Genomic DNA, 19112 nt, shown 5'->3' with positions numbered 1-19112 from the left:
CATTATCTTCCTACTTGCTCTTGTGCAAACAGTTCCCATCTAGGTCACCCCATATGCTTTTGGATGGAGGAACAGGTCCAGCTACACTTTCCAGTGCCAGAGCAGTCAAAGTGATACCACCGAATAAGGCAAGGGATCCCGGGGTCTGCCTCTCGTCCAGCGGTCTGTGGCGGAAACCCTTCAGCTCCACAATTTATTTTATTTACAGTATCTCATAAAATTTATACACTGCTTGACTGTGGAAAAGGAAGAAGCTCAAAGTGGTTTGCAAAAGAATAAAATTATCAATAAGAAATATTAGGACTTTCAGAAAAGTAAAATAACAAGAGGCCAAATGAGGATTAAAACTTGCACCAGCTTTCTAAACATCTGGGCAGACTTGTCTATAAGATATTGTTTCTAGTGGGTGGAACTCTGGAGGGTAGGACTCGAACCAATGGCTTCAAGTTACGAGAAAGGAGATTCTGACAGTAAGAGCTGTTTTGACAGTGGAAGGGTCTCCCTTGGAAGATGGTGGACTCTCCTTCCTTGAAGGTTGGGGGGGGCATCTGTCTTTAGTCAAGATTTCAGTATTGAAGGGGGTTGTACTACATGAGCCTCAGGAGTAACTTCCAACTCTACAATGTGATGGTTTTAGGTACCATGAAGGAGCCTGCCTTGGATCAATAGGTGGTGAGTTCCAACGGGTTGGCGCTGCTACTTTCAAAGATCATTCTGAGATTTAATCATTTCGTAGCTTGTTTCAAAGGCTGTGGTCTCAGCTGTTTCTTCAGTTGGCCAGCATGACTGGGCAGGGGGCACCCTTTCAGGACTGCAGTGCCCTATGAGGAGTGCGGGGAACATTCACGCGACACGCCAGCACACTGATGTGTCACAACGGAGTTTGGAAAGCTCTGACCTAGAAAAAGGGATTGATTTGGCAAGCTTGCTCTTATACCTTCTACCCCCACTGCCATAGACTGCTGGGAGACAGAGGAACGGTGGGAGTTATCAGCTGTAAAACCCCCCAAGGAAGGAAGGCCCAGGGCCCAGGGATTGGTGGTAGAACGATGATGAGTAGTCAGAGGGAGAAGACTGGGAAGAGGAGGTGTCAGACGCTGAAGAGAATCATGTTGCTGTTGTTTAGTCGTTTAGTCGTGTCCGACTCTTCATGCCCCCCTGGACCAGAGCACGCCAGGCACTCCTGTCTTCCACTGCCTCCCGCAGTTTGGTCAAACTCATGTTTGTAGCTTCGAGAACACTGTCCAACAATCTCGTCCTCTGTGGTCCCCTTCTCCTTGTGCCCTCAATCATAGAATTGTATCATAGAATCATAGAATTGTAGAGTTGTAAAGGACCCCAAATGTCATCTAGTCCAACCCTCTGCAGTGCAGGAATCTCAGCTAAATCAGCCATGATGGCCGGCCATCCAACCTCTGCTTAAAAACCTCCACAACATCCTGAGGGAGACCGTTCCACAGTTGAACAGCTCTTACTGTCAGAACATTCTTCTTGATGTACAATTGGAATCTCCATTTTTGTAACTTGAAGCCAGTCCTACCCCCCAGAGAAGGAGAAAACAAGCTTGTTCCCTCTCATTTGACAGCCCTTGAAATATTTGAAGATGGCTCTCAGTCTCCTCTTTTCCAGGCTAAACATAACCAGCTCCTTCAACTGTTTCTCACAAGGCAAGATGAGCCTGGATCATCTTGGTCGCCCTCCTCTGCACACCTTCTAGCTTGTCAACATGCTTCTGAAACTGTGGTGCCCAGAACTGGACATTGTATTCCAGGTGTGGTCTGACCAAGGCAGAATAGAGAGGGACTATGACCTCCCTTGATCTGGACCCTAGACTTCTGTTGATGCTGCATATATAGTGGACACTCGGGTTGCAAACATGATCTCTGCAGGAAGCACGTTCGCAACCCACAGTGTTCGCAACCTGCACACGTGGGTTGCGATTCGGTGCTTCTGCGCATGAGCAAAGCACAATTTAGCACTTCTGCGCATGCACGTTCCAGTACTTCCGGGTTTCGGTGCATCCGTAACCCAAAAAAACGCAACTAGAGGCGTCTGCAACCCGAGGTACAACTGTATATTATTTCAAACACAGCAGAATCATAGAACACACTACTTTTAAAGCCAAACCGTTCACTTTTGGTATTACCCTTGGAGGGCTATGGAGGAGCTGTGATCAGAATGAATGAGGAAGACAGGTCTTCTGCATGCATTTACATAGAATAATAGATTTGTAGAGTTGGGCATCCTGAGAGCGAGAGGGGTCTCTTTCCTCTCTGCCTTCACATATCCCAAGAAGGCTACAGTGAGACTGAAGAAGTGCTGATCAAATGCCTGCTGAAAACTTTGCTATTCCACCAGGCCTATGTAGGCAGTTAAAAAGAAATCCTTCCACAATGTTAATCGATGCCTTTAAAAAAATATTGCTATTTATTCAAAGATGTACATACCCATTACAAAGTATATGTTATAATATACTGAGTCTAGTCTCCAGGGACGTCCCTGATTTAGAGAAGCTGTCCCATTTCTGATTTGATGCCAAAATCTCCCTCTTTTCATTGGAGAAATGTTGGAGGGTATGGAGTTATCTGACCCCCAAGCCGTCTGAAGGCAATCCTGTACAGGGAAGTGGTTTTTTTTTAAAAGTGTTTAATTTTTTATTGTGTATTGATATATGTTGGAAGCCTCCCAGAGTGGCTGGGGCAACCCAGTAAGATGTGTGGGGTATAAATAGAAAAATTATCACTATGGAATGGGACGTCCTATTTTCATTGGAGAAATGTTGGAGGGTATGAGATTGCAGGGGGAACAAGAGTGTCTCCTGCTTTCTCTTTTAATTGGTAAGTAAGCTGATCTTAAAGGTAAAGGTAAAGGTAAAGGTACCCCTGCCCGTACGGGCCAGTCATGTCCGACTCTAGGGTTGTGCGCTCATCTCACTTAAGAGGCCAGGGGCCAGCGCTGTCCGGAGACACTTCCGGGTCACGTGGCCAGCGTGACGAAGCTGTTCTGGTGAGCCAGCACCAGCGCAGCACACAGAAACGCCGTTTACCATCCCGCTATAAAGCAGTACCTATGTATCTACTTGCACTTAGGGCTATTTTCAAACTGCTAAGTGGGAAGGAGCTGGGACTGAAAGACAGGAGCTCACCCCACTGCGGGGATTTGAACCGCCGACCATGCGATCGGCAAGCCCTAGGCACTGAGGTTTAACCCACAGCGCCACTCACGTCCCTTGAAGCTGACCTTAGGATGGGGCTAATACAAGTGGAGTAATACCCCAGAGACCTTTGACTTCAAGCATCACCTAACTTCTCCTGCTTCTGGGATGTGTTTCATGACATGGGAGTCTGGTGGGTGACAGAAAGGCAGGCTCACTGGATTGGGAACTGTGTTGTTTTTAATAATAATAATAATTTATTACTTATACCCCCATTCATCTGGATGGGTTTCCTCAGCCACTCTGGGCGGCTTCCAACAAGAGATTAAAAATACATTAAATCTGCCATCCCAAACCTGTCTTTCCTGCTACTTTGGGGAAACAGCGCCTAGGCAGACTGGGAGAGGACATTGTCCTGGACAAACAATGCTTGGCTGCTGCTCCCAGCACAATATCCTTCCCGGTAGCATCATTATCTTCCTCCTCGTCATGCTCTTGTGAAAACAGTCCCCATCTGGGTCATCCCAAATGCTGTTGGATGGAGAAGCATTTTCAGCTATGCTTCCCAGTGGCACAGCCATCAAAGTTGTATTTAATGCATGGAATTTATACACTGCTTGATTGTAAAAAGAAGAAGCTCAAAGCAGTTTACGAAGGAGAGAGAATGATACAATTATCCATAAGAAATATAAGGACTTTCAAAAAGTTAAAATAATAATAGGCTGGAAACAGATTAAAACTCACACCAGCTTTGTAAACATGTGGACAAGAGTGTCTAAACAACAATGTTTTTAGCAGTCACAGAAAAGCGTACAGTGAAGGCGCCTGCTTTGAGTCAATAGGTGGGAGTTACAACATGTAGGCACTGATAAAAGATCATTCTGAGATTTAATTATTTTGTCTACATTGTTTGTTTCAAAGGCTGTGGTCTCAGCTGTTTCTTCAGTTGGCCAGCAAGACTTGGCAGATTGTGGTTTCACAGAGGAGGAACTGCAATTTCACCAGTCAGAGTTGATGGTTGTGGTCACCCTGTCCCCCATCTTTGAGATAACTGCTGCTGATGATGATGATGATGATAATAGCATACTTTATCAGAGATCCCAGGGCAGTGTACATTAAAAACACATTGCAGAGCATAAATGATAAAAAAAAATAAAAACTTACTAAAAATGCAAAAACAATGTGGCTGTGGCAAAACAATGACATGCATTCCAAGAACGGTGGGAAGCCCTCAAGCAGAATAGAAGCACAGGAGTCCTCTGCCTGCTCATGATTTCCAGGAACTGGGATTCAGAAGCATTTCTGTGCCCAACTATGCAGGCAAAGCATAGCCATCCTGGCTAGAAGCCATCAGTGGCCCTCCATGAATTGGTCTAGCCCTCTTTTAAAACCATCCAAGTTAGTGGCACCAACTGCCTCCTGAAGCAGCAAATTCCACAGTTTATAAAGCTGCATCAAGAAGGACTTCCTTTTATCCACCTTGAATCCAACCATTTCTAGTGAGACATTGGATGTCCATGGATGTCCTTGATGTTATGAGAGCTGCCAAAAAAACTTTATCGTATTTCTCCATGCCACACATCATTTTATGAACCTCTATCCTGTTACCTGACTTGTATCTTCTCTAAGCTAAAGAAATCCCAAATGTTGCAACTTTTCTTTGTAGGGCTTGGGCTCCATCCCTTTCCTAGTTTTGGTTGCCAGCTGCACTGGCTCCCGGTGGAGTACAGGATCAGGTTTAAGGTGCTGGTTTTAACCTTTAAAGCCCTATATGGCCTAGAACCCACGTACCTTTGGGACCGCCTCTCCTGGTATGCCCCACAGAGGACCTTGTGGTCAGTGGTGGAGCTTGTGCGTGTCCTGGGGTGTGTGGCACGCGTCCTGGAGGTGTGATGTGCTGCCTGCGGGGGCATGGCACCCAGTGTAGGGGGGGAAACGGCCCTGATGGCACCCCCCAGGATGACTCTGCCGGAGGCGGTGCACTCCCCTTGCCCCCCTCTTCGTCTGCCAGTGCTTACGGTCTGCTGCCAACAACACCTTGAAGATCCCAGGCCCTAGAGAAATTAGACTGGCTTCAACTACAGCCAGTGCCATCATTCCAGCCTCACTGTGGCCAACCAGAAGCATCAGGGAAGCCTCTGAGTGGGACGTGTGCTGTTGTGTCTCTGAATGGGGAAATGGGGAATATATTGCAAAACAACCTCTTTGATCTTCCCTTGTACAGGGACCACAACCTGTGCAATACATGTGTCTCATCATTTCTTGTGCAATGATGGCCTCACCTTCCTACAGCCAATTAAATCTGGGCAGGACTCCCCTGAGGATGTGGCCTTATAAAGCACCTGGCTACAGGCTGGAGAGCACTCTGCTCTGCCTAACCATGAAGTCTGGTGGCCTCGTCTTCTTCCTCGTGGGGCTCTTTGCTCTCTGTGCCATGATGCCCTCTGCCTCAGCCCAAGGTATGTGACCCCACTGGGGCCAATCCTTCTGATGCTGCTTTGTGTGGGCCTCCAAGTGGGACCCCCTTCATCCCACACCCCCAAACCCTTCCAGGTGTAGAGTCCAGACTCTTCAGAGGAGCAGAGGCACCGCTATACCTGGGAATGTTGTAGGTGGCTCCACAGCAAATCCTTCAATGTGTTGCCATCTCCTGTAGGAAACGAGAGAGTTCTTATGGATGGGAGGAAGCAAGGGAAGTGGGGTGACAGCTGAGGAAGGGAGGGGGGATGGAGATGGAGGCACCTCCCCAATACACACAAGCAACTAAAGGTGGCCCTTAAAGCTGCAGCCCAGGAGTTAAGCAGGTGCAGAAAGGAGGTCTCTGGTGCCCAGTCCATAGCTGGAAAGAACTTGGCCACTGTGGGAGACGTTAGCCAGCCCCAGTTGCAACCCAGATGTTCAACTCTGTGCTCAGAGGGAGGAGAGAAACAGGAGGAAACTTATTCATCTGGGCTGTGCTCATCCTATAAAGGCTGGGGTAAATAAAGGCTTTTCAAATGATGTCTCTGAGCCATAATGATGTTCTTTGTTTCAGGGAAGCCTGGAAATTGCCCTATCTATCCTGCAGTAGTGAAGCCACCTTGCATTAAGTGGTGTACTACAGATTATGATTGTCCTTCCGTCCAGAAATGCTGCTCAAAATATTGCTCCATGGTCTGCGAAAACCCAAGTAAGATGCTGAGCCCCTTGTGGATGATTTATTGTTATTTATTGCCCCCCCTTTCCCTTCAATATGGGCTCCCAGTGTGTGTTGCAGTTTGAAACTGCAGTTAAAACAAATTACAGTCTCAGGAACAGAGTTGGTCCCCCAAAAAATGTAGATATCTATCAGGTGGGAACAACATAATGAGGGTGTCAGACACACCTCTGTGGGAAGGGGGTTCCCCCAACTTAGGGGCTGCCACAGAGATGACTTTGTCAAGGTGGAGGAACTGCCAAGAGAACCCGCCTGCTGACGTTTACTCCCGAGAGAGTCTGCAAGTATGGAGAAGCTCTCTCAGATATTAGGTGCCTAAGTTATTTAGGGCTTTTGACATTAATGTAGGCACCTTGAATGGAGTCAGCAAAGGAACTAGGTGGGCTGAAGACAGCAGTTCTGCACAAATTGTCCTCATTTTGCTCAAGGAGTTTTGCCTGTTGCCTCTGAACTGGCAGCTAAGAGATGGTCCATAATTATGACATGGGAACAGGGCGATGGGGCCAAGGCTCTGTCAATGAGCATCTTGGTCCCAGGCTCCATCTGGGCATCTCCAGGTAAGGGAAACCCTTGTCGTCTGCTTAGCTAGGGTGATGAGCACCCATCTCTCTAGGGTTCTTGGGTGCCTGAACACTCTTTTACTCCTGCAGCAAAGTGATGGCAGTGATGCGCAGCCTGAAATCCCTGCAGCTTCTACAGTTTTGGAGAGGTGAACCCAGCACCCAAGGAGTGAAGGCAACGATAGACCCAGCTCCCTCTTGACCCAATGGGCCCGATCCAGCTTCCTTCCCTGCCTGCAATAAAATGATCCCTGTGCCTGCATACCAGAGTGTCTTGTTCTTGAGTCTTGTTTGCTTATATTTTTCCAAAAGGGTGTTGGCAGGAGGGAGGGAGGAAGAGCCTCTGGCTGAGGGCTGTGGAAACCCAACATATCACACATACAGCCAGGGAAGGGCAGCTTCGCAATGTGGCAAAGTTAGGAGAGGAAATGCACTGGGTGAAGGACGAAGGGTCACTGTCCGTTGGGGGTAGAAGCAGGAGAACTAAGGCCATTGATTTAAAGCAGGCTGGGTGTAACGGGATCTTGTAGGTCGAATAATGCACCCCTCTCTTGACTTCCATCCCTAGTTCCCAAATATTTGACTAACGAAGCAGGGTTTGCTGTGTCCTGCCTCTGGGACCCAGGTCCTTTGTGGTCTCCCTCCTGGAGTGTGTTGCTGCTTTTGTGCCCACCTTTCTCTTCTGAAATCAACTGGACACAGGATGGCACCAGCTGTGTGCGCGGGACCCGCGTGCAGTTCTGGGCAGGGAGGGTGACCAGAACTCCTGGGGCCTCTTCCTCTGGTTGTTCAGCAGCCAAGAGCTGATTCCTGTTCCACACAGAGTCCAAAGTGGCAGCATTGTGGGGCCCTCAGGTGGAAGACTCAGGTGCGAGCAGTGTGAATATGAGGAGTCCTAACCACATGGAGCGACGCAGGTGGCACAATGGGTTAAACCACAGATCCTAGGGCTTGCCGATCGGAAGGTTGGTGGTTCAAATCCCCGTGACGGGGTGATTTCCCGTTGCTCAATCCCTGCTCCTGCCAACCTAGCAGTTCGAAAGCACGTCAAATGCAAGGAAATAAATAGGTCCCGCTCCAGCAGGAAGGTAAACAGCATCTCCGTGCGCTGCTCTGGTTCACCAGAAGCGGCTTAGTCATGCTGGCCACATGACCCGGAAAAGCAGTCTGTGGACAAACGCCAGCTCCCTCGGCCAACAAAGCGAGATGAGCGCCACAACCCCAGAGTCATCAGCGACTGGACCTAATGGTCAGGGGTCCCTTTACCTTTACTACTGCTACTACTATTATTATTATTACCTTACCCCACCTTTCTCCCTGATGGGACTCAAGGCAGCTTAAAAATAATGATAATAACCACTAAAAGGATAGAATAAAACACAAATTTAAAACAACAATTAAACTGTGTGTGTGTCATTTATTAAGGCGAAACAAATAATTACAATAAAAACAGCAGCACACCAGCCCTTTCATTAAAACAGCCCTTCCCGAAAGCCAGTTGGAAAGTCTTCACCTGCCCGCAGGACAAGGAGGCAGCCAGTTCAATGGATGCAAAGCACAGCAGCCCAAGTACTGACGGAGCGTGTTCCAGTGAGTCCAGTGAGTCCCATTATTGGCCAAGGAAGCCAGCATACAGTTTCCGGGTCATGTGGCCAGCATGACTAAGCCGCTTCTGGCGAACCAGAGCAGCGCACGGAAACACCGTTTACCTTCCCACTGGAGCGGTACCTATTTATCTACTTGCGCTTTGACATGCTTTCGAACTGCTAGGTGGGCAGGAGCAGGGACCGAGCAACGGGAGCTCACCCCGTCGTGGGGATTCAAACTGCCAACCTTCTGATCGGCAAGTCCTAGGCTCTGTGGTTTAACCCACAGCACCACCTGCGTCCTAATAATTATAGTAGTAGTAGTAGCCAGAACCTCCTCTGGATGTGGCTGAGGCATGTGCCAGCTTGCCAGCTTGCCAGCTTGCCTTTTCCAGGAACAGCTTACAGCAGCTGGCACAGCAGCAGATGTTCTGCGATAAGACTTCTGGCCGCAGCTCCCAGCTGAGCACCCACATCCAGCATCACTTCCAAGGCTCAGGTAGGACTCAGATGACAAAAGGCAACTCCACCCAAGACCGGTTGTAAATTGAGCCTCAGATTGGCTAATTCTCTGACAAAGCATCCGCCTTTTTGCCTAGATCCACTTCCAGTTTGGTAGCCTCTGTAATCTGGCCCTGGCTGCTTTCAAGCAACGGTTATTTATTCATTCATTTAGATATTTGTACACCACAGGTGTGTGCGTGTGTGTGGTTTACAGCAATAAAAACACAAACCCATACAATAAAAAAATTAAAAGCAGACATTGATTAACATTGTGGAACAATTTATTCTTAATTGCTTGCATAGGCCTGGTGGAATAGCAAAATTTTCAGCAGGAAAGCTAGCACAGAATCTCTAGTGGCAGAGAGTTCCACAGGACTTGGCCGATGACCCTAAAGCTTGGTCTACTTGTTGCTGTCAAATAAGCCTCATCAACTTGGGGAATGACCAGTGATGCTTCTGCATGTGATCTCAGTTATCTCAGCACACCTTCTGTCTCTCTGAGGCTGCTTGGGATATGTGGAAGGCGGAGGGGAAAGAGACCGCTGTCACTCTCAGGCTGCCAATACCATGTTCCAGGTCTCCTCACAGTTTCATGCAGCTGTTCAACAGAGCCACTTCCGCCCTGCAGAGAAGGTGGGGTTGCGGGAATCCCTGCCTGCATCACCCCCTGGCCAGCCAATCGGCTGGCTCTGGGGGCGTGGCCTGCCCTATTTAACGCCTGCCAACTGTTCCTGTTTTTCCCCACGCTCCCGCCCTTTGAGGTTTTCATTCCTTGACCTTGCTATGGACCTTGATTGGTCGCTGTTGAAGGGCCTGGTAAGAATTTTTCCACTTGGCAAATTGGGACCAGCCACTTGGTTTTTGCCTACCTCGTAGCAAATTGTCGCAACTTTCTTGGTATTGGTGGTTAGGCATTGGTATTGCTCTGTAGATCATAGAATCATAGAATCATAGAACTGTAGAGTTGGAAGGGACCCTGAGGATCATCTAGTCCAACCCCCTGCAATGCAGGAATATGCAGCTGGTCCATACAGGGATTGAACCTGCAACCTTGAGTGTTATCAGCACCCTGGTCTAACCAACTGAGCTATCCAGATGGAAGAGGGAAGGAAGCACCATCACCTGTCCCACATACTGAAGTCCGATAAAGGATTCCGGGGGGCGTGGCCCTGTCCAAAGCCTAAGGAGGTTAGGGGCCAAGGCACACCCCCTATCGGTGACCCCGGGGGAATTCCTAGTTGATGTGCATCAGCAGGACTCCCCCTACTGGTGGTTAACCCTTCCCGGACTTCAAGCAGACGGGCTGGAGTCGGATATAGTCGGTTAGGACCAATGCTCATCACCTGTAACCAATAAAGTTGTGGCCTTATTTAGCCCATTAACCTTAATAATTGTGTCATGTTTATTTCCACTGGGGGGGGCAGGAACTCGCCACGCAACACAGAGAGGGAGCAATGGGGAACCTTGTGATTCCTGCATTGCAGGGGGTTGGACTAGATCAGTGTTTCCCAAACTTGGGTCTCCTGCTGTTTGGGAAACACTGGACTAGATGACCCCTGGAGGTCACTTTCAACCCTACGCATCTCTGATTCTATGGGAATGCATGCAGGACATATGGTTTCCTCAGGACCTCTGATCATAGCTTCTCCCCATTCCAAGTGAAATGCCAGAAATGAAGAGTTTTGCTTTAAAAGTAATCTGTTCCATAATTCTGCTGAAATTGTTATGAGATTTGGGGAGGGGGTGTCAGTCTGGATGATGCACAGAGTCCCCTGCAGTTCTTGTGATCTTGTATCTGTGGGGATAGAATGTCTGAAAGCAAACTTTCCAAACCACTCTAGGGAATGACTAGTTAAGCACCACCGTCCGCATAACCAGGTAAGTTGCTCTGTGTCATATAAAAAATTGGTGGTCCTTTCCTCCACCCCTTCACCTACCTGCACGGTAGGAGAACAATTGCCAAAGTTTTGGGGTGTGAGCGGAGCTGGAAGCTGGAGACACAGAGACCTGCTTGCTCTGTGATGGAGCCAAAGCTGAGACTAATGGGGAAGGAAGATCTTTTGACCTGTTGATGCTGAGAACCAGTGGTGGAGCTTCATGCTCTGGCACCAGGGGCGGAGAGCAGGCAGGGGTGGGGGGCACCGCCCAAAGGGGTGGGGCACATGTCCTGGGGGCAGGGCATGCCACTGCAGGGGTGTGGTGCTCCTTCTAGGGGTGGGGTGTGCCACCCACAGGGGTAGGGCACCCAGCGCGGGCTGGAGGCAGCTGCGATGGAACCCCACTGGGATTGTGCTGCCGGGGGCAGGTCACTCCCCCCTCCCCCATCTTCCTCCCCCAGTCCTGAGAACCCCCTCCCCTCCTATGCTCAGGCTGTGTATGTTTGTTGTTGTCATTTAGTCGTGTCCGCCTCTTCGTGGCCCCCTGGACCAGAGCACGCCAGGCACTCCTGTCTTCCACTGCCTCCTGCAGTTTGGTCAAACTCATGCTGGTAGCTTCGAGAACACTGTCCAACCATCTCATCCTCTGTCATCCCCTTCTCCTTGTGCCCTCCATCTTTCCAGGTTGTGTATATGTGTAAATAAAACCATCTATCCCAAAGACATCAGTCTCCATTGACCTTCTTTCCAAGGAAACAAAACCTATATAAGCACTTCGAATCCCTGGAGTCTCTCACTGCCCAGAGACTGGGGTCGATTGTAATAATATTTTCATGCTCTCAGTTCCACCTTTGCTAGTGGTAACATTTTTGCCGTTTTATTTATTTTTTTTTACTCAGGGGACAAAGAGCTGCCCATTGAGAATCACCAGCAATGCTCCCCTCCACCTGGTACGCAAGCCCCCTTCTGCCAAGCCAGGTCAGGGCTGTGGGGTTTCCCCATGTCCCGGGGTTTACTCCTGCCAGAAGCCTGCAGAACCAGGAAGCTCCAGTTTTGACTGGAAAAAGTTGCCAACAATGGCCCCAAACAGGTATGAACCAATCTCCGGAGGCAATGTCTTCATTTCCTGCCAAAACCCATTTTTTGTGAAAAGGTCACCCAAACTGCCATCTCATCGTTGCATCACCTGCTAATTTTTGCCTCTGGTTCCAAAGCCAACCTCTTCTTCAAGGAGGGCTTATATATCCCCAAGAGGCTGGGTCTTGACACTCACACCTCTCTTCAAGCTGCACCATGAAGTCTGTCCTTGTGGGGCTCCTCATCCTTTGTGCTGAGCTGACACTGGCAGGTTCTCAGACGCCAGACTGCGACTCAGAAGGTAAGCAGCACTGCCAGGAAGGGGCCTTCAAACTGCTGGTTAATCAAAGGCAGAGGTTCCCTTGGAAGGTGGTGGACTCTCCTTCACTTGAAGTTTTTTTACGTAGTAATGGATGGCCACCTGTCAGGGATTCTTTAGCTGGGATTCCTGTGTCGCAGGGGGTTGGACTAGACGACCCTTGGGGGTTCCAATTCTGGAATGCTGTGATCTTGGTGCACTGCTAAAAGACAGCTGCATCCCCCACCTGCCCTGCCCAGCCCTTTGTGTTATATTGTTATATAACCATACATGCAGTCCCATGTCCAGTCCTGGGTGCCACAGCTTAAGAAGGATATTAGTGAGCTGGAAGGTGTGCAGAGGAGGGCAACAGAGGTGATCAAGGGTCTGGGAGCCAAGCCTTGTGAGGAACAGTTGAGGGAGTTGGGTATATTTTGACGGGGGGAGAGAAGACTAAGAGGTGACATGACAGCCCTCTTCAAATGCCTGAAGGGCTGTCACAAGGAAGATGGGGCAAGCTGTTTTTCTGCTGCTCTGGAGAGTAGGACCCAAGCCAATGGATTATAATTACTGGAAAGAAGATGATGACTCAACATCAGGAAGAACTTTCTGATGATAAGAGCTGTTTGACAGTGGAACAGGCTCCCTCGTGAGGTGGTGGGCTCTCATTCCTTGGAGGCCTTTAGGCAGAGGTTGGATGGTCACCTGCAGGGATTCTTGAGCTGAGGCTTGGACTTGATACCCTTGAGGATCCCTTCCAACTCTCCAAATCTATAAGGGAGCCTGGAGCCCAGAGAGGGCTGACTTAAAAGACCCCCACTCCACTGCCGGCCAGTCATGTGGTTGTTCTGTTCCAGGGAAGCCAGGATACTGCCCCACACCGGATGGTGATGGAACGTGTGTGGAGGAATGTTCTGGAGATGATTCATGTTCTGGGGACAAGAAGTGCTGCAGCAACAACTGTGGCCACACTTGCCAAACTCCACTAAACGGTGAGATGTCCTTTCCCCTCAGCAGCAGACTGGGGTCTTGGGGTTCACCAGTCTCGCCTTCAATAGGATGTCCCCTATATCAGAGGGAGGTGGGGTGTATGGGAAAGAGCTGGGACCTGTGAGTTTGTCCGCTCTTTACCAAGGAGCTCAGCAAGAACTGAGAGGTCAGAATCCAGCCATTCAGCAGCTGTTAAGATTCTTAGCTTTATAAATTCCCTGGGACTTCAACTGTGCTTCTGGCACAAAGGCTTTCAAGCGCTCCTGAGAAATACTCAAAGGGACAAGTGTAGCCCTCGTCTCTGAGAAAACCTCCCACTAATGATCTTTTTTAATCACCATGTGTTTTACCAGTAATATTTCTATTCCAACAACAATGCTGAGGTCATACAAGCTCACAGTAGTTAACAACGGCAATTAACAAATGCTACAATCATTACAATCGTATTGGAAGGTCAAGTGTATCTAAAAAAAAAGGCACAAAACAATTGCATACGTCAAACAATTGTTCAAGTGAGACAGCCCTTCAAATATCTGAAGGGCTGTCACATGATCAAGGTGTCTCCCCTGCCAGATTGAACGTAAAAGGTTATTAGTAAAAAGTTGTAAGATTAAAAGATTCAATATTTAAGACATTAAGGAGATTAAGTTATATTAAGATACTAAAATTAAGATAAGGATCAATCAAGGTAGAGGGAAGGGATTTGCTGATTAAATATAAGATCTGGAATACAGTGAAGGGAGGTATGGGGAAGTCGGTGAAATAAGTGAATGCAAGAAATGTTATGAAAATGGAATTGTTTTTATTGTTGTTGTTTTTTCTTGTTGATGTTTTGTGTTTTTGTAATTTTGTATTTTTCTGCTTTTTCTGTTTTTGTTTCTGTTTTGTATTACCTTTTGTCTTACCTTTTGTGTTAAAAACTTAATAAAAATATTTAAAAAAAAAAGAAGGGCTGTCACATGGACAATTCGGCCCTTGTTTTCTGCTGCTCCCAAGGGGAGGACCCAAACCAATGGATTCAAATGACAAGAAAAGAGATCCTGACTAAACATTAAGAGTCACTTTCTGACAGTGAGTTAGTTGTTCCAGAGTGGAATGGACACTCCACTTGGAAAGTGATGGACACTCCCTCCTCGGAGGTCTCTAAGCAGAGGCTGGAGGGCCATCTGTCAGGGATTCTTGAGCTGGAATTCCTGCATTGCAGGGGGGTTGGATTGGATGACCCTCGGGCAGTGCTTTTTTCCTTAAAAATTTTTTTAGGGGTACTCTCATTTTCCTAGGTAAAGGGACCCCTGACCATTAGGTCCAGTCGTGATGACTCTGGGGTTGCGGTGCTCATCTCTCTTTATTGGCTGAGAGAGCCGGCATACAGCTTCCAGGTCATGTGGCCAGCAGGACTAAGCCGCTTCTGGCGAACCAGAGCAGCGCACGGAAATGCCGTTTACCTTCCCACCGGAGTGGTACCTATTTATCTACTTGTACTTTGACATGCTTTTGAACTGCTAGGTTGGCAGGAGCAGGGACCGAGCAACGGGAGCTCACCCTGTCGCAGGGATTCGAACCGCCGACCTTCTGATTGGCAAGTCCTAGGCGAGCCACCCGCGTCCCTCTCATTTTCCTACTCATATTGAAATACTGACCCTCAATGAAGCCAAACTTAAGATTCACAAAATGTTTAAGGGTATGCGCACCCCCATGTCCCCCCAGAAAAAGCACTGCCCTCAGGTCATCTACGATTCTGAGTTATTCAAAGCCAGCCTTGTGCCAGCTGGCTGACTCTCTCTGTGCTGGGAAAGGAGGGGGAACACTGCCTTTCGAGAGTGCCAGAGTTTGTGGGGTTAGAGTACTGACCCCAACACCAGCATCAGAATCAAGGAACAGAGGTGTGACTTCCCTGACCCTCTCAAAGCCAAGGCAGTGGGGAAAGCTGAAGGAGGGCTATGAGGAGCCTGAGGAGGATGTAGTCAAACCCCTCAGAAACCCAACATGGATCAGAAGGGTCCTTGGTCTTGGCTCATTGTGGGAGGGAGAGATGATGAAGGCATGACCTGCCATGGAATCCAGAGGAACTTCACGTCCTCTTCCAGGATCCCATCATGTGGGATGTGAAACACAAGAGCAGTCAAGTACAACATTCCTAGAGTGAACATGTTTACACATGGGGAGGAATGTTTGTCCAGCCAGCAGGTAAACTTCCTGTTTCCTTCTGGGCTGGGACAGACTTCCTCTGCATGTGACTAGAGGTGGGCGTGGCCTCACCTGTGCAGGTAACGACAAAAGCACAGGGCAGGGCAGCCATCTCTCTCCTTTTGACTACATGCATCAAAGAAGCAACATCTGATTAGCCAAAGATGCTCTCTTGGCCTCCAGCCGAGAGAAGACAAAGGAACTGTCTCTTTATGAGATAGTTTCCAGGTGTATGTTACTTTTCTAAGCTAAGTCTCCCTTCTGGGATCCTATTGTGAACAGAATGATGTGTTAGTACACCTTTTTATACTTTTATAGAAGACTGTGTCTTGTCTTATCTTTTATGACGGAATAAGGGGGAAATACCAGAACAGTTATCATAGAGGCTTTAGCGAGCCTGAGCAAAGGCAACCGTTGCAAGCTTAATATAAAGGGGAATGTGTTACTCTGCTGAAATTGGGGGACTTGTTTACACAAGTTGGAAAGGCTATAATCAAACAACATATCCTCTCCTGCATCCCTAAACATTCCCACACATCACCCCCAATTTGAAAATCTGCCGTTATAGCCTTTATACCCGAGGTGGGTGACTCTCCTAAATCCCAATCTGAGAAAAGCGCCCACACTCCAGACCCAGACCACTGGACGCCTCCACCTGGGGAAAGTCCGTTCTGCAGTACACCTGTTGTGTTGCCCATCACCTAGCCTTTGGGCTCTGGGTGGCTTATAAGTTCAAGAGGACAGGACTGGATCCGGAGGAAATCATGCAAATGCGAGTTCCACGGTTTAATAGTCTCTCTTTTGTGTGTGTTTTCCCCACAGTAAAACCCGGCGAGTGCCCCAAGTTCAAAATCCCTCCTGGGCTGCCATGCAAAACGGATTGCTGTGAGGACAACCACTGCAAAGGGACCGACAAATGCTGCCCAATGGGATGCAGCAAGGTTTGCGCCCCGGCAGGTAAGGGCAGGTGGGTGCAGCGGCTCAAGCACACGACTAGAGTCTGGCCCTCTCCTTTTTAAAATATATTATTTTTTTTATTGGATTTCCAAATCATTACAAATCAGTCCGAATTACTTTGATTTAATACAATTTCTTTTTAAAAATCAGGTTTTCCGCTCCTGTTGCAAACATATGTCCATCTCTTCCTCCTGTTGATATATAATCTCTTCTTTAATATCCATTTCATCCTTTACTAGTTGTTGTCCATTCTTACAGCAAGCCATTATTTCCTCCTCTCGGGCAGCACCTCTTACGAATATAAAACCCATTTCACGTCTGTAGTCCTTCGTAATCTTCTTGTTGTCTCAGACCTGGTGTGCTGGGAGAGTTGATGATCATCTTCCTTTGTTCAGTCTTTGCAGTGTTTGCAAGATCAAACTCCAACTTCCGCTGTTCATCACTCGCATACAGGCTGCGGCTACAAATAAGCCCCAGAGAACATAAACTCCTCCATTAAAACTCCGCTCCCGAGGTCTTCCTCGGCACACAGTTGCAGTCTGTAACTGAGTCTGGCCCTCTCCTGACCATTGCTATTGTCAGTACGCCTTTCAACTGATGTCAGCGACTGGGCTCAATAACTGGTTCTGCCCCGACTGGGCTAGGCGACTGGAGCATTTTCAGAGACCTTCCAATCCTGGAGTCCAACTGGACACACAACTGTGCATTGTGAGCACCAGACTCAGCAGAGTATAAACAACAAGGAAGCTAGCTGTGAAGCATAACTCCTTTTATTTCTAATAGCTACTACAAACTAAAGAACTACTGGCTTGCATGAGTGTTACAGCGCCCACTCAGCCATCTAGTCACTATATAAGACTCTCTCCACACACAGAGTCAGGCAGTCAGGCAGGAGTGGTAGAGTAGAAGAGTAGTTTCCACCCCCTCCTCTCTCAAAACATCAGATCAGGAGATTCTTGCAATGGGAGGGGTGAAAATATCAACAGCTATGTCCCTCTCTTCTCCCCACAAGATGCAAGCGCACCTAATTTCAGGAGGCAGTGACAGCTACCAGCTTGGATGGTTTTAAAAGAGGATTGGAAAAATTCATAGAGGAGAAGTCTGTTGGTGCCTGGCGTGCTCTGGTCCATGGGGTCACGAAGAGTCAGACACGACTAAACAACAACAGCCAGGATGACTATGTGCTGCCTCCGTCATCAGAGGCAGGAGTGTTTCTGAATACTACTTGCAGGATAGCATGGCAGAGGAGAGCTGGCTCTTGAGCTTGGATCCTGCTAGCTGATTTCCCACACTGAGAACAGGGTGCTGGCCTGATCCAGCAGGCTCTTCTGATCTTCCTGTGTTCTGCTAGAGCCCTTGGTGCAGCGGATAAATGAGCAGGAAAAGCAACCATCTTTTTTCTTTCTTAACAGTGCCCGTTGGTGAGGAAACCAGCCTTGTTTCCAAATATTCCTCTTGTAGTCACAAAAGGGGGTTGGTCCATCAGGCAGAGAAGCTCCTTGCCTGAATAGATGTAACCGGCTTCCTCCAAAGTTACCCTAGATCTTGCCCAATTGCCCACAGCTTTGCATAAATCATTGCTTCATTCTACTGAAAACTGGCCCCGCCTGAGCCCATTCCTCAGATCTTTCTCTAGTTCCTGACTGTCCCTTCATTTACATTATTATTTTTTTACAAGCAGGCCTTTCATTTGGCTCCTCGTCCAAAGGCCGGGGGTTGAACAGGCATTGCTCAGTGGTGGCAAGGATGGCTGACTGGCATGCAGAAGGTCTCAGGTTGAATGCCTACCACCCCCAGAAAACAAGACACTACAAATGGCGCAGCTCACCCAGGGCTTCCCTCTAACTGTTCCCTTCTGCTCTTCCCAGGTTTTGATAAGGCCTAAAGGGCAACAGGGCCCAAAGGAGTCCGGCTGAAGGACACAGCTTCACTGCTCGCCAAAGGTGGGCTCCCAACTCATGAGCCCCGGCAGTTCTCCTATCAACCACCTGAAATTCCTGCTTCTTCAATGCTTCTGGAACATATGCACCTTGACCACAGCTGCTGCAAGACTCACCCAACTGTCTTACAGGGGAAGACTCTTGCTTTCTCTAGAAAACGTGCATGGAACAAGCAACCAGAACTCTCCCCACAACTCCTATTTACACTTGCAAAGTAGAATTATAAATAATTGTACCATATAAGGTTTCGACTTACAGAGCATGCTAGGAAGGAATGTGGTTGGTAACTGGAGGTGAAATCTAATCCTGCCAATAAAATTCTAGCAGACCTTTGTCTGAAGGCGCATCTAGTACGCATGCTTCTCACTGTAGTAACTTTAGCGCAATTACAGGGTTAAGTGCCTTATAAGGAAATGGGGTAAGAGGAACTGAGTACTTTGATAGGATAGGAAATTTAAACTTAATGGAAGGTGTGGAATTTTTGCCAAATGTATAAAAGTGTTTGGAACGCTGTATCTGGCGGCCAGTTGATTTGGGACAACGAAAGCCCTGCTGGTCCTTTCTGTACAGAAATAAAAGACAACAGGACTCCTTCTCCACTCGCTGACTCGTGTGATTTTGGTTATATCCATGAGACAGGGCAAGCTTTGATTGCGGCTATTTCATCAATACTACCCACAACAAATAGAACTATTTCCCAGGCCTGGCCTCTCTTGGAAACAAGGAGGAATGTTCCGGTTGGAGCCCAAATGAAGCTTTGACCCCATTCAGCTGAATCTTCTGAGT

At 48.2% G+C, this 19112-nt stretch overlaps 1 protein-coding gene and 1 long non-coding RNA gene across 3 annotated transcripts in view; both read left to right on the top strand.

Annotated features, from left to right (window-relative positions):
- Nucleotides 1–7172, top strand: part of LOC310680734 — a 46835-nt gene extending 39663 nt beyond the window's left edge. The window contains exon 3 of the long non-coding RNA XR_014512879.1: nucleotides 7001–7172. This is a non-coding gene — a long non-coding RNA (uncharacterized lncRNA). The remainder of the gene's footprint in view (nucleotides 1–7000) is intronic.
- Nucleotides 7173–11763: 4591 nt separating this feature from the next.
- On the top strand, nucleotides 11764–18921 carry LOC310680716 (WAP four-disulfide core domain protein 18-like). 2 transcript variants are annotated; one of them, XM_083447733.1, is made up of 4 exons: nucleotides 11764–11967; nucleotides 13110–13244; nucleotides 16252–16386; nucleotides 18255–18921. In XM_083447733.1, the coding sequence occupies exons 1-4, from the start codon at nucleotides 11811–11813 to the stop codon at nucleotides 18269–18271; spliced, it is 444 nt and encodes a 147-aa protein (XP_083303859.1). In that variant the 5' UTR covers nucleotides 11764–11810; the 3' UTR covers nucleotides 18272–18921. The 2 variants fall into 2 exon arrangements, with proteins under 2 accessions (XP_083303859.1, XP_083303860.1); XM_083447734.1 differs by lacking the exon at nucleotides 11764–11967 and adding an exon at nucleotides 12040–12255.
- Nucleotides 18922–19112: the final 191 nt, after the last annotated feature.

Source organism: Podarcis tiliguerta (assembly GCF_965153285.1).
Source record: "Podarcis tiliguerta genome assembly, chromosome: 6".
NCBI classification, from domain to species: Eukaryota; Metazoa; Chordata; class Lepidosauria; order Squamata; family Lacertidae; genus Podarcis; species Podarcis tiliguerta.
This window is presented reverse-complemented; position numbering and strand designations above follow the sequence as displayed.

Coding starts and splice junctions, on each gene's coding strand:
- LOC310680716 (XM_083447733.1), top strand. CDS start 11,811: ATGCTCCCCTCCACCTGGTACGCAAGCCCCCTTCTGCCAAGCCAGGTC. Junction 11,968..13,109: donor CCAACAATGGCCCCAAACAG/GTATGAACCAAT, acceptor GTTCTGTTCCAG/GGAAGCCAGGATACTGCCCC. Junction 13,245..16,251: donor TTGCCAAACTCCACTAAACG/GTGAGATGTCCT, acceptor TTTTCCCCACAG/TAAAACCCGGCGAGTGCCCC.